Source organism: Miniopterus schreibersii (genome assembly GCF_964146895.1).
Source record: "Miniopterus schreibersii genome assembly, chromosome: 15".
Lineage (NCBI taxonomy): Eukaryota > Metazoa > Chordata > Mammalia > Chiroptera > Miniopteridae > Miniopterus > Miniopterus schreibersii.
Genome location: NC_138115.1, coordinates 31,363,462 through 31,376,423, shown reverse-complemented (window position 1 = coordinate 31,376,423; position 12,962 = coordinate 31,363,462). Strand labels below are relative to the sequence as shown.

The window sequence follows — 12,962 nt, the reverse complement described above, 5'->3', positions numbered from 1 at the left end:
TGAAGGAAGGGGGGAAGGGGGGAAGGGGGGAAGGGGGGAAGGAAGGAAGGAAGGAAGGAAGGAAGGAAGGAAGGAAGGAAGGAAGGAAGGAAGGAAGGAAGGAAGGAAGGAAGGAAGGGGGAGGAAGGGAAGGAAGAAAGGAAAGAAGGAAAGAGGGGAGAAGGAAGGAAGGAAGGAAAGAAGGAAGGAAGGAAAGAAGGAAGGAAGGAAGGAAGGAAGGAAGGAAGGAAGGAAGGAAGGAAGGAAGGAAGGAAATCATGAAAAGGAAGGCAGTGGAGGGGAGGGAAGGGGGAGGGAGACAGGGATGGGAGGAGGAGAGAAGACTGGAAGGAAGGAAGGCTGGAAAGAAAACTGGAAGGACAGCTAGAAGAAAGGGTGGGAGGAAGGAGAAGGGAGGGTGGAAAAAGGGGGCAAGGCTGGGACACAGGACAAGTCTTACCCTTGGACTTCTGGATCTTCCATTTTTATGCCTGTTCCCTTTCTCTTTCCAGAATATCTCTTGGTACCTCACAGGCCACCCAGCACCTGGTTCCAGGCTTGTGGGTGCACCTGCCTAGGGCTGTGCGTGAGCCGCTTCCAACGCCGACTTGCTTCACTGGTCAGCACCCACCATGTCCCGCCAGAAAGCAGCGTCAGTCCTGGGAAGTCAGCCCCGGGGAGGCTGCATCTCAGGGCCCAGGGCTCGGAGCTCCAGAGGACGTCTGGGCATCAGCCCGAGGCGCGCTGGCTCTCCACCAGGAGGTGCCGTGGGAGGCCTCCGCCTCTTATTCGTGCCAAGGCATCACCTGACATGCTCGGTCCACCAGCTTCCCGGGCAGCCCATCAGGGACCCAGGGATCCAAGGCTCCACGGGGTGGGGGCAGGGGAGTGCCTTTGAGGATACTCATTGGCACGCAGTCATGCCTCCCTCTCTGCCACCCCCTGTGGCACTGCCATCTTCCTCCTTCACCTGCCAGGACCCAGGCACTCAATTCAGAGTGTGCCCAGACAACACAGGAAGGTGGCAGCCTACATCTTGGCAAATGCACAGCTCTTTGTGGTCACCCCCAAAAAAGATCCCGGGCAGCTCCAGGCTTCCCAAGATGTCTCCAGCTCTACTGTTTCCTTTTCCCTCAAACAGAAATACACAACATTGTGAATGTTAATGTACTTTTGGTTTTTTTTTAAAGACATTCGCCATGGAAAATACATCCACTGAAGACGCAACGAAGGGGCTCTTGATGGGAAAAGGAGACCGTCTCTGCCTCAGGGAGGTCTGTAAGCCCCTGAAATTGGACCCAGACTTTTGTCTGTAGGTGTGTTCACTGTTCAGGTGAGAGAGCCCACAGCTTCCAGTCAATTCTCCAAGGGAACTGTGATCCAAACAAGATTAAAACTGCCACCCAATACAAGCCAAGTAGTCAGGAGTTTATCTGTCAGGAAAAGAGGGCTTGCTTCGTTTGCCAAAGACAACTGAACTTCATGAAAGTGCATTTTCTAGAATTAACCTATTTCTCTAAGGTGACAATTAAATTTTAATATCGGAGCTTTCTTCCCCTTCCATTCCCCATCTCAGAGCTAAACCAGTCTTTGTGCCCATCTGTCTGTCTGACCCCACCAGCCCTGCAGCTCGTATCCGGCGGTGATGGCCAGGGAAGGCCATTTAAACCTGTGACACTTCATTAGGCACCTGCCCACCACCAACCCTGCTCTAAATTAAAGTAAACCAATTCTAAGTACACAAGCCTTGGAAATGCACTCCCCTTTGTCCATCCAAATGCACTCTAAAAAATAATAATAACAATAAGGTGAGTGGTTTTCAAAGAGGTTGCAGTCTTAATATACCAAATCATTGTCTTGAAATTTAAAAATATTGCTGGAAGAATAACCAAAGATACATGTGAAATATTTAAGGGAGCCCTGCCGGGACGTGAAGAGCAATTCGATTGCTACAGAATATAATGAAGCCTGGGAAAATCAGGGTGATGCACTTGAGCAAGCACCGAAACTCGGAATAATGGGAAAATCTGCGTTATCACTTTATTTTTAAAAAGCTGTTAGCAGACTCTGCCGCTGTTAATCACTGCTCACAGATGGCACGGCTGCCACCTTTATGAATCACGTTTTATCTTGAAAAGACTGTCCTTTATTACCTTTCCTTTGGCATGTTCCTAAGGAGTTGTGACACAAGCAAATAGGAAAGGCTCCGAGGGTCTCAGTGCAAGGATCAGCATTTACAAATGGGACAAGCAAGAGAGTGTGTTACAGTTTTACATTCTGTCCAGTTATGTGAAGCTTCGTATCCGAGCTGCAGAAACAGTGCCGTCCTTTACTTAAAAGAAACTGCTACTCTAAGACTCTGCCTTGATTGTACGTGAAATCTCCTAAACCCTGGGTTGGGAGTAGCCGAAAGACTCCGATAGCTGTTGTTTTAGATGAAGGATTTAAATAAATTTGATTCAGAGTAACAGGCACGGTATTGCACCAGTCTGTAACAACAATGCAGCTAAAAACAAATTTGGCGAATAAAGGGGCATACATTAATTGGGGCACAGGAAGATACACATGGAAAGGAATGAAGAAGGTTTACAGAGATCTGCATATGATTTGCCCAGTTCTTTGAAAATAAGGAATGACAGAGGTAACCAATATGAAACTCAGGATTCAGGAAAATTTGCCTCAATGCTCTCAACTGACACGGTGACGCCACTTTACTGAACTGCAACATCAGCCATCCTTCAGATCAAAAAGCAATCTCTCTGTTTCTTGTCCTGAAACGAATGGCTTTCAGAAGTTCTAAGCATTAGGAGCTCTCAGGAACTAAAAGCCTAGAAAGGAACGAATTCTGCTCCCCAGCCGGGAGAACGGGGCAGTCTGTCCATGCAACTCGCCTCCCACCCGTGGAGCTTAAAGAGACGAGAGTAGGAATGTGGGACAGCCTGTACCTCCCAGTGTCGGTCCTATCCTGTCCCTCCTACCCTTCTCTTCCCAAAAGGGAGAAAGTGATCCGGGTCCTGCCCATGGAAGCCAGAAGCTTGAGCGTGGGCTTTCCACGCCTTCAGCCGGGGGCTGCCCGGGTCCCCCCTGCTCTCAGCTGCCTGACTGCCACAGCGAGTGAGCCACTTACCACGACGGGAGGCGGGCAGGGCTGCTCCGTCTGAACCCCAGCGCTCCGGAGGCTGGAGTGCCTGAGAGGGAAACCCGGCTCAGCCTGGGCCAAGTCCGCAGGGGCTGAGCTCCGCTCACATCTCAGCAGAGGCAGCATGTCACCCTCCCAAATGAATGAATTAATCAACAATAACCCCATGGTCAAATCTGTGCAGCTGAGCAGATGGAAACCCTGGCTTTTTTTTGGCTTTTTTTTTTTTCAGGAAAGAGGACCATGGGAACTCCAGTTACTAAAGTGGGGCATAGCATATGCTTTGAATAAATCAGGAGTCTGTTACCCAAATCACACCACAGAGCAGGAGCCTTTCTCCCAGGATGACACATGTCATATCTCTCCCCAGGGGTTAGAGCCAGGAGACTGCCATCACCTCTCCTCCTTCCATCCCCCACCAAGTAGTCAATTTATAGCTGTCCCCCTCCCTGTACAATAATTTTGGAAGCTAGTGGAAGTATGATTTCCACGTATGATTTTGGTACGTGAGCGAAGGGACCTTAGGCACATCTGGCAGGTGACCAAGATTAGGAGAAGAGCCGCTGAACACAAATCTGTTCTTCAAGCCCATCTCCATAAAGCAACTCAGAGCAAGCATTAAGCACAATGTTGGTGCTCTCACCTCTTAAATCCCTTTGCTTCTCTCCTCGTAAGATACCTGATATCACGGTGACAGCGGATGGTCATGCTTGTTGACCCTGCCTAATAATTCCCGCTGATGCTAAATGAGTATGACTGATGGTGACTCGTGAGGCTGTGGCTGTCACTTTGGCAGACTGGGGTGCAAGGCACCAAGACTGTTTCACCTCCTCTCTCTCTAATGTTATGTAGAATAGCCGTGCAAGAAGGATCCTTCGAGATCACATCAGACACTTCGATTTTATAAATGGGGAAATAAAACCCAGACCATAAGTCCTTTATCTCAAAATGCATAACTATTCATCAGTAAGCAGGTCTGACCTTCCCCGAGTCCACTGCCTGGGCAGGGTGAGTGGGTGAGAAAGAGGTGGCCCAGCTACCTCCCTGTTTGTGCCCACTTTAGAGAAAAGGGTTCTCCGAAGTAGCCCTAGCAATCTACAAAACCAGCAGGGTTCATCACCTACAGTGAAAGTATGTATTGCTCATGTGAGTCCATCGAGTCAGAATTTGAGAATTCTGGGCAAAAGCTCACAACTTAAAAATAGCACAAGAAAATTGGCTGAGAAGGTCCCCAGGCGATGGCCCCGATGAGACGTATCTCAGACTCCTGCCGGATGTGAAGGTGAAAAGGTGATTGATTTCAAAGATCACTTATGCCTTAGACCCTCCTACAAGTGCTTCTTTCCAGAAAGGTATTTCCTCTAAAAAGTTACAATCACCTAGCAAAATGTGCACGGTGCCCAGAGATGCTGCGTGCAGGAACCCCTGCCACCTCGGGGGACCGACAGAGATGCTTCGTGTCCAGTTTCAGCTTTTAAGGAAGGTGACAAACGATCATCTAGCATCACATGTTTGGGGCCGATTTGTTTTGGCTGCAGGATGTGCTATGTGACACCAAACATCTGGATAAACATTTTTAAACTTTCTTCATGAACCAGTGATCCAGATGTTTGGTGTTGTAAAGACCAGTTAGATGATTGGCGGGTCCCCTTCCTCACTTCTCACCCAAGGATTTGCTACCACTAAATAACCACACTACCCTGCTGCAGCATCCCCCTTGGTTTGCCGGCCTCTATAAAAATAAAAGTCGATTCGAATCCATTGATCATCAATTGAGAACCATGCTAAGTTATGTCAGCTCTGATTTGGTTGATTTTACTCAGTAAAACTTAACGATGCCATAAAGCATTCAGAGTCAGCCGGAGAGAGCATCAGTGTCAGAACAGCCACGGACCATTACACACCAAAGGGAAATGTCTTTGAGGACTTCTCATTCCCATCCGATAAGGAGTGAAAATGATGGGAAAGGGCAGTGCTTCGGTCGTTAGCCCACGATCAAAGCCAGTTCAGCTGCCAGCATTGTATAAAATCAGCAGGCCCTGCGGTCCAATCCCGCATCTACTTTCCTTCCCGTTAGGGGCACCGGGAGTGACTTCAGCGCGCTCGGGCTTCCCCTGCGATGGCAACACACGTCACACACTTTTATAAACTGTGCCTTTTTAAATGCACTCGGCTGGGATAGAGGTCCTTCGATGAAGAGCAAAGCCGCTACGCCTTAGTTTGTTCTGTGATTGGCAACTTAACTGTTGCTTTTCCTTGTCATAGACACACACACACACACACACACACACACACACAAAAGGCAATTCCAAAGCAGATCGGCCTTTTCTGTGGGGACGTCACCATCACTAGAAATATAAGCTAAGGCTTAAGAGAGACTCTCATGTTTAAAAAATATAATGTCAACCGGCCGGGCGTGGCTCAGCGGTTGAGCGTCGACCTAGGATCCAGGCGATCGGGGTTCAATTCCCGGTCAGGGCACATGCCCGGGTTGCGGGCTCGATCCCCAGTCGGGGCCTTCAGGAGGCAGCCAATCAATGACTCTCTCATCATTGATGTTTCTATCTCTCTCTCCCTCTCCTTTCCTCTCTCTGAAATCAATAAAGATATATTTAAAAAAATAATAAAATTAAAAAAAATTAAAAATACAATGTCTGGGAGGAGAGAGAAGTTTCTCATCCTTGATGACTACAAACGTCATTGAAACACCTTAGGGTTCAGAATCTAAGAACGACAGTGCTACTTGCAGGTCAGCTCAGTGCTGTGGTTCTCAAAGCATGAACCACTTTGTTGTAATTTCTAATGCAGTAAATGTTGGTACGTTTAACCCAAATAAGCAAAAGCTCTTTGTGGGTTTTTCATAATTTTTGAAAAGTATAAAGGGGCCCTGAGACCAAAGAGTCTGAGAACCTCTGGTTTAGTGGAAGTAAAATGGTTTTTAAGTTTGTTTTGTCTCCTCTGTGTCCCACTGGCTATGTAAACTTAGCCAAGTTACTTACCCTCTCTGGTCTTCCATTTTCTATGGATCCAACTGTTCTGTTCAAGCATGTTCCCTACTGAAATATACTCTCCAGAAGGTCAGGGTTATGTCTGTCATGTTCATTCTGTTCATTCCATAACCCCAGAGCCTAGCACAGCCCATTGCATGATACAGAACAGGGTCTCAACTAATAATTATGAATTGACTGGCAGGATGGCTGTGAGGATTAAATAAGACAATATGTGTAAAGTGCTCAGTAAGGTCCCTGGCACATGGCAAATGTCACAGGTGCTCAGTAAATGTCAGGTCCCTTCCTTCACCACTAATGTTGTTCTTGGTTGTACCACGCAGGAGAGAAAATGCACAGTTTGTCTATATAAAGTGAATGCTTAAGGCATTGGTTTCAAAGTGTGGTCTACAAACTAACAGCATCAACATCACCTGAGAAACTGCCACAAATACAAATTATTTGGCTCCAACACTAGACCCACTGAACTGGAGACTCTGGAGGTGGGGCCCATCAGTCTGTGTTGTAACAAGCCCTCCAGGAGATTCTAGTTTGTGCTCAAGGGAGAGATCCATGGCTTTAAGATACACATGAGGTCTCTCCGAAAAAAAGAGTATTTTATGCTAGTAGCATATTGGACTTTGATAGCAGAGAGGACCCAGTATGATCTCTATCACTGGCTGCCTAAGATCTTTTTTTGGACAAAGGCAGGAGATACAGAAAGTCAAACACAAAAACCGTCTGTTGTGGGCGTCGCAGAGTGGAGCGACTGATTCTGTATTCTGGCCATGTATCTGGGGCCAGTGCTGAAGATACTTTGCGTTTGAAATAAAGCTGGAAGCAGTCGGAACAAAGGAAGCTATATCTTAGCGAAACCACAGCATAACCCTTGAGTCATCTTTGTGGTTTAGGCATAAAATCTGTGAGTGGGAACAGAGGTGGGCGGAGAGAGAAGGAAGCTAAATGGTTGTGTCAATAGCTATGGAGAGCATACATTTGATGGCTGATTTCTAGTGTTCATAAGTCCCTGCAACACAGAAAACCACCACCATTAGGGAAATTACACGTGAGTTCTAACCTTTGAAGGATGCCACCAGCCAATAGCAGCTACAATTTAATTTGAGTAATTTCCATATGCCCGCAATAAGATGGGCAGTTGAGGAGCTATAGGTGTGCACTGTATCTTTCTAGACTCACAGGTCTCCTAGGGCCTGGGCACTATCATTGTTTTCATTTTACATCTCTAGAAATTGAGCTTCAAGAGATTAAGCAGAGATAGGATTCAAACCCAGGAATGCCTGACTCAAAATGTGTGCCCTTCACTAATAATTCTACCCATCTATGTTCAACACAGAGAATAGTAAATATAATGAAATACACTTTTGCAAATATAATGAAATACACCTTTGATAGGGGCTATGATCCAAAGTTCACGCATAAATGAGATCTCCCGTAATAATCTTTGAAAAAAAATCTTATCAATTGTTCATCAAGTACAATACATATTGTACTACATACACAACATTGTACGGTAACATACCTGTACAACCTCACACATTAACTTAGATTATATCATATAGAGCAAACAATCAAAACCTGAGTATTTATAATAAATGAGAGAAGATATAGAGTCGATTTTGAGTGAGTTAAATGTACATGGTAGCCACCCACAAACAGGCCATATGCTAAGGGAACAGGCACACACACAGAGTGACAGAGGGAGCGCTCTGTGTACCAGGTGGCTCTAGGCACTTTGGAGTTACAGCAAGAAGGGCCCTAGACAGCTGTTACCTGGAAAAGCTTATATCACACCTGGCGAGAGGGCACACCCGTGGCTAGTGATGTGACAAGGCAGGGGCCACAGCATAGCCAGGCCTTGAGGGCAGGTGAAAGGGAGGATCTGAAACTCTTTGAGAGAAGCAGGATGAATAAGAAACAAAGATCATAGGATACACAGATTTGATCTTAGAATTTGGGTGGGGACAGCTTAGACATGAGTCTTCCTCCTCCCCCATTTAAATCTTCTCTAGAAAGAACAGAGAGCGGGCATGGGAGAGTAAGAAAAACAAACACTTAGTGCACGCCTGCGATGCAAGTCCTCTGCTACCTTATATAGCTTCATCTCCATTTTTACAAATGAGGAAATAAGGCTCCGAGAGGTTTAGTAATTTTCCCAAAGCCAAACAGCTATGGGGCTGCAGAGCCAGGATTTGAACCAAGTCTGGCTACCTTCAAAGCTTAAGCCATTATCATAACAAAACTCAACAAATATTTGTCTTTATCAAATTGCATCACAACCCAGGGATTTCTTGGCACATTCCCAAATAAGAAAGAGAAAGGAAGAAAAAGATGGCATTGTTCGTAAAGTCTACCAAGATTGTGTGAGCAACCGCTAGGTGCCTAGCCCTGTTTGGGGTTCTGCAGTGAACAAAAGGAGGAGAGTCCTGCTCTCATGCAGGACCCAAGCACCACCAACCAGCTTCAATGGTGATTCCACCTTGCTGGGCCTCTGTTTCCTCATCTGGAAAATGGGGAGGAGTGTGCCTAATTGTATTCCATTACCCAGCCCTCAGAGGCTCTGATTCCATACGAAACATTTCTCTTCTTGTCTCTTTAACATTCAATCAGGCCATGAGCTGCGATGAATGTTCTTAGCTGCCTGCGAAATAAACTATTTCCACCCTTTCCCTCTAGTCAGGCCTTTCTACCAACATGATGCAAAATCAGTCAAGTCACAGAATTTGAGGGGCATCAGCAAAAGAACTCCAACCATGGCTTCTCAGGAGCTTTGCCATCTACCTGGACAGAAAAAATTGGCGCACCGCCCCTCCAAGATACCCATCCCCGGGGTTCACATCAACACCATCTCAGACACAAACTTCCCTGACTGTTGCTGCATTTTGTCACTGACATCAAATCAGGTAACCCTGTGCCCCCAGCACCTACTAATAAACTAAAAGCATTTCTTTCCACCATTCTACTGTCATTATTTCTCGTTTTTGTTCATACTTGTATTGAATACATCTTTCAGTATCTTAAAAACAGAATCCTTATTTAGGTTGTTTCAGACCCACCACTTAGTGATAAGGATTTTGTTATTGTTATATTTCTATCACGCTGCCTTTAAAAATCATTTTCCTGTTTAAATGGATTAAGTCGATTACATAGGCATTTATCTTTTAATGTTGATGAAATTAGTACATACGGGGCAGTGGTACAAGCTGGCTCGATTTAAGAACCTCGATTAGCATCGTTAAATATATGTAAAAACCAAAGTACGTGCTAAGTGAGATTCCCCTCCCCTCTCTCCTACCTCAGAATTACCCTCCACAGACCCTCTTCCCTGAAATACAGGCGATGAAAACACCTGAGTGTAAAGGACTTGAGGGACCGTTTTCCAGGCTCTGTGAGACAAAGCAAATGCCTCTGGCGTGTCTCACCCACATCACTTGTTCATCTCTTTCCACTGCAGGTTTTAATGTTTCTTCTCACACGACTGTCTGCCCCGCAAGCCTGCAACTTCAAAAGACATGAACTTCACGTTTATCCCCAGTGCCTAACACAGCCTTCGGCATAAAGGCTGTGATCAATTATTATTCAACAGATGGATAAATGAGACCCTTCTGCTGGGGGCTGGGGGTGGGGATGGATGTGGAGACACAAGAAAGGGGCTCAGATGGAAAGGAGGGAAAGACATTCTGAGAGAACTCTCAGAACCAGCATTTGCCTGCCCACCGGATACGTTTAAACATTCCGCATGCACAATCATGACTCGTCCATTTTCCAGATGCTAACACTCATGCAGGTGAAGTAATTCACTCAAAGACCTGCAGCTTGAAAACTGTAAACCCAATATTCAAACCATGTATTTTTGGACCCAGAGGTTCTGCCTCTGGGGAAACAAAGAGTAGCCGGACTGGGTCCAGACTGTCAGGCCGAATCCTGAGAGCAGTCAGGCTGTCCAGCCACTGGGCAACCCAACCAGGCACTAGAAGCTCCCCACCTGAGGCTGAAACCTCTCTGCATTGAGGCAATTTGGGTGGAGAGTGAGGGGTGCCCCCCAAAACCAATGCCTAACACCTGGGCACCTCCTTGGCGCTCTGAGTACCCCATCTCTGAGCCTGGAGGTCCAGCTCATGGGCCCGGGAGGTGGGCTCCGCCGGTGCTCCGGCGCCCTCTAGCGACCATCCCCTCTAATGCCAGCTCTCTCCCACCCTTCCTCTTGCCTCCCAGCCCACGGGGCTGCCCTGGCCTCAGGCCCCTGGCAGCCTGGTTTCGTTCCCCCTCTCTCTCAAAGCGAAATGCATTGCTCTAGAGAGGTTTGTGATCTTTTGGGTAAGGAAGGTCTTTCAGTCAGTACACCTTAAACCTGAGAAGGTTTCTAGAATTAACCTGAAATGCTGTATTTCCCCCCTGATGTTTCCAAGGAGAACTGTCTTTAGTTTTCTAAATAACAAGAGATACAAAGTTAAAAATATTATGTTCTGTGCCACAGATAGAAAAGCAATGTTTTAGAAATTTGTTCTTTTTGCGTGGACCTTTCATTCAAAACAGAATAAAGGATTCCCCTGTGGGTTCCTGGAACTGTAAACACTCACAAAATGTTTACTTTATTGACTCGGTTGTGACATTTAAAATAGAAAGCTAAGGCTGCATGAGCAATTCTTCACAAAACATGCACATTAACAGGGATGGCTGCAGACAATGACTTTGTACAAATTTAATCATATCTATTGGGTAAGTATTATACTGGCTCCTAGAGACAGCAATGTAATAAGTCCCAAGCCTGCTCCTCCAAACACTCCAATGGAAGTGGGAGCCCCCCCACCCCCAACTCAGTAAAGATTATGAGTACACATGGCACCAGAGATTGGCACCACCACAGTAATTATTTCCAGGGAACCTGAGTCTCTTTATGAGAGGAGTAATCAACAGGGTTGTTGAATGAGTTCCCTGTTCTTGAGCAAGTCATCTCTCTGAGATCCAGTTTCCACATCTGTCAAATTAAACAGTTAGAGTCAACAGATTATCCCCAAGTTCTCTCCCAGTTCTGAGGGTCATAGATTCAAAGTGATAAAGTTGTTGTTCACAGCACGGAGGTGAGCATACCGTAGGCCAGCTTAAATGGGCTCTCCAACCCCGGTGAGTATACACTAAAATCACAGGACTGGAACGAGCCTTCCCAAACAAGTCATCCTTACCACTTTCAGCTTTTCAAGACTTGCCTTCAGGTCTTCAGTATTTACTGAGTTAAAAGCTAGTGGTTCTCAATAGGCTTTCCCAAGAATAAAGCAAACAAATAAAGGGCTTCCTGGGGTTGGCCAACTTAAGGAAAACATACTATGCATCATATATATTCAGTAGGTCATGGACTAAACAGGAAGCTCCACATAAATAAGGTTTCTTGTAAAGACTGAAGGTATTGTGCAGTCACAAGTTTTGTCAGATAAAACTGCTTGAACTGAATGCTAACTGAGGCCTTACTATATATTGTCTATTTCAGGTAACGTAGAAAAGACAATACATCTTGCCTGACCCATTTATTGAGCTTGATTTTCGATCTACTGCCAACCTTCAAATAAACACCTTACCCAAAAAATGGACTTGTAACTTCAAACCCTTAATTTTCGTAACATGCTTGCCTCAAAAGCAAAACCATTATAGAATTCTTAGAACACTCTAAAAAGCATTAAAGTCCTGTAATTTGTTATTTACCATCTGCATTCAATCAGGAGAAAGGTAGGGTCAAATGCAATTCTATTACTCTATGCTACAGGGTCAGTTCTATTGCACTATAGGATGGTCTTGAACCACATGACATTTTTTAATGCATTTAAAATGTTCTGTCTTGATAGTTTGTAACTCTAATATACTGACTACCGTTTCCAAGGAAATATGACTTAGGCTTACATATGGACCCAAAGGGGCTTTGTGGTTTTTAAAAAATATATTAACAACACAAAAATGGAAAGATCAAATACAGAGAACAAATTTAGCCCTTTCCCTCTTCAAAATGCATAAAACACAGATCCTCAGGCTATATCTCTGATTAAAAAGTACAAAGACTCATGAAGTGACTTTCCCAACTAGTGAAGAGACTTTCTCCCAGTCAGCCAATCTGATACCATCAGAGTCCCCTCCTCATTGTCTGTTGGGTTCAGATCCCTGTGAGAGTGTGTGACATTGATTGCACACAACATGAGCTGCTCACCTTCAATATGTTTACCTCCAAATAGAAAATCCTTTCCTTAATCCACTAAAGGTGGCCATAATGGTCCGGAGTGTTCTATTTCCGGGACCTTGTGAAATGAAGGCAGAGAAAGGCATGGTGCAAGCCATATAAATACATTCAGTTGGGTTCCAAAAGATTCAAATGCAGATGAAAAGAAAGATTCCACCCTTAACTCATTTTTTTCCTCCATAATTATTTCTTATCGTCAGTATAACCATAAGGTTTTCCATCCTGCTGGCGGACTCAGTCTGAAGATGGTAACAACCAAAGCTTCTATTTGCTGGAACGCTACATAAAACTTCTCTGGAGACAGATAACATCTTTGCTTCCTACTAACTGAAAGGAGATATTTTAAAATCGAAAATCCACAAGCAGATCAAGAGACACTTTAATGCAAGACACTGTTTAATTAAAACCTCTAAAAGCAGGGTCCCCTTAAGACAAACCAATGATTCAAGCAAAATGCCATGATGCCACCAGAGAGCTGGAGATAAACATTAGTCTTTGAAGCGCAATTAAAAAACAACTCACAAACCTCAGGGCAACTATTTTAAAAGAAATATTTAGAAGTTCTGGTAAAGCGGTTGTCCCATGCTGGGAAGCACAATGGAGCCCATCCATGCCT

At 45.3% G+C, this 12,962-nt stretch overlaps 1 protein-coding gene across 5 annotated transcripts in view; it reads right to left on the bottom strand.

The window, feature by feature from the left end:
* Positions 1-12,962, bottom strand: part of CPNE4 (copine 4) — a 320,582-nt gene that overhangs the window by 301,916 nt on the left and 5,704 nt on the right. Inside the window, exon 1 of one of the 5 annotated variants that reach the window (XM_081159933.1) lies at positions 3,107-3,263. The exons of 3 other annotated variants lie outside the window; for them this stretch is intronic. Coding sequence is in view for 1 of the 2 variants with exons in the window: in XM_081159930.1 (XP_081016056.1) it covers positions 440-462 (23 nt within the window). In the remaining variant the exon portion in view is untranslated. Of the gene's footprint in view, positions 1-439; positions 1,109-3,106; positions 3,264-12,962 lie in introns of those variants that run through there. One more of the 5 variants, XM_081159930.1, reaches the window with a different exon arrangement.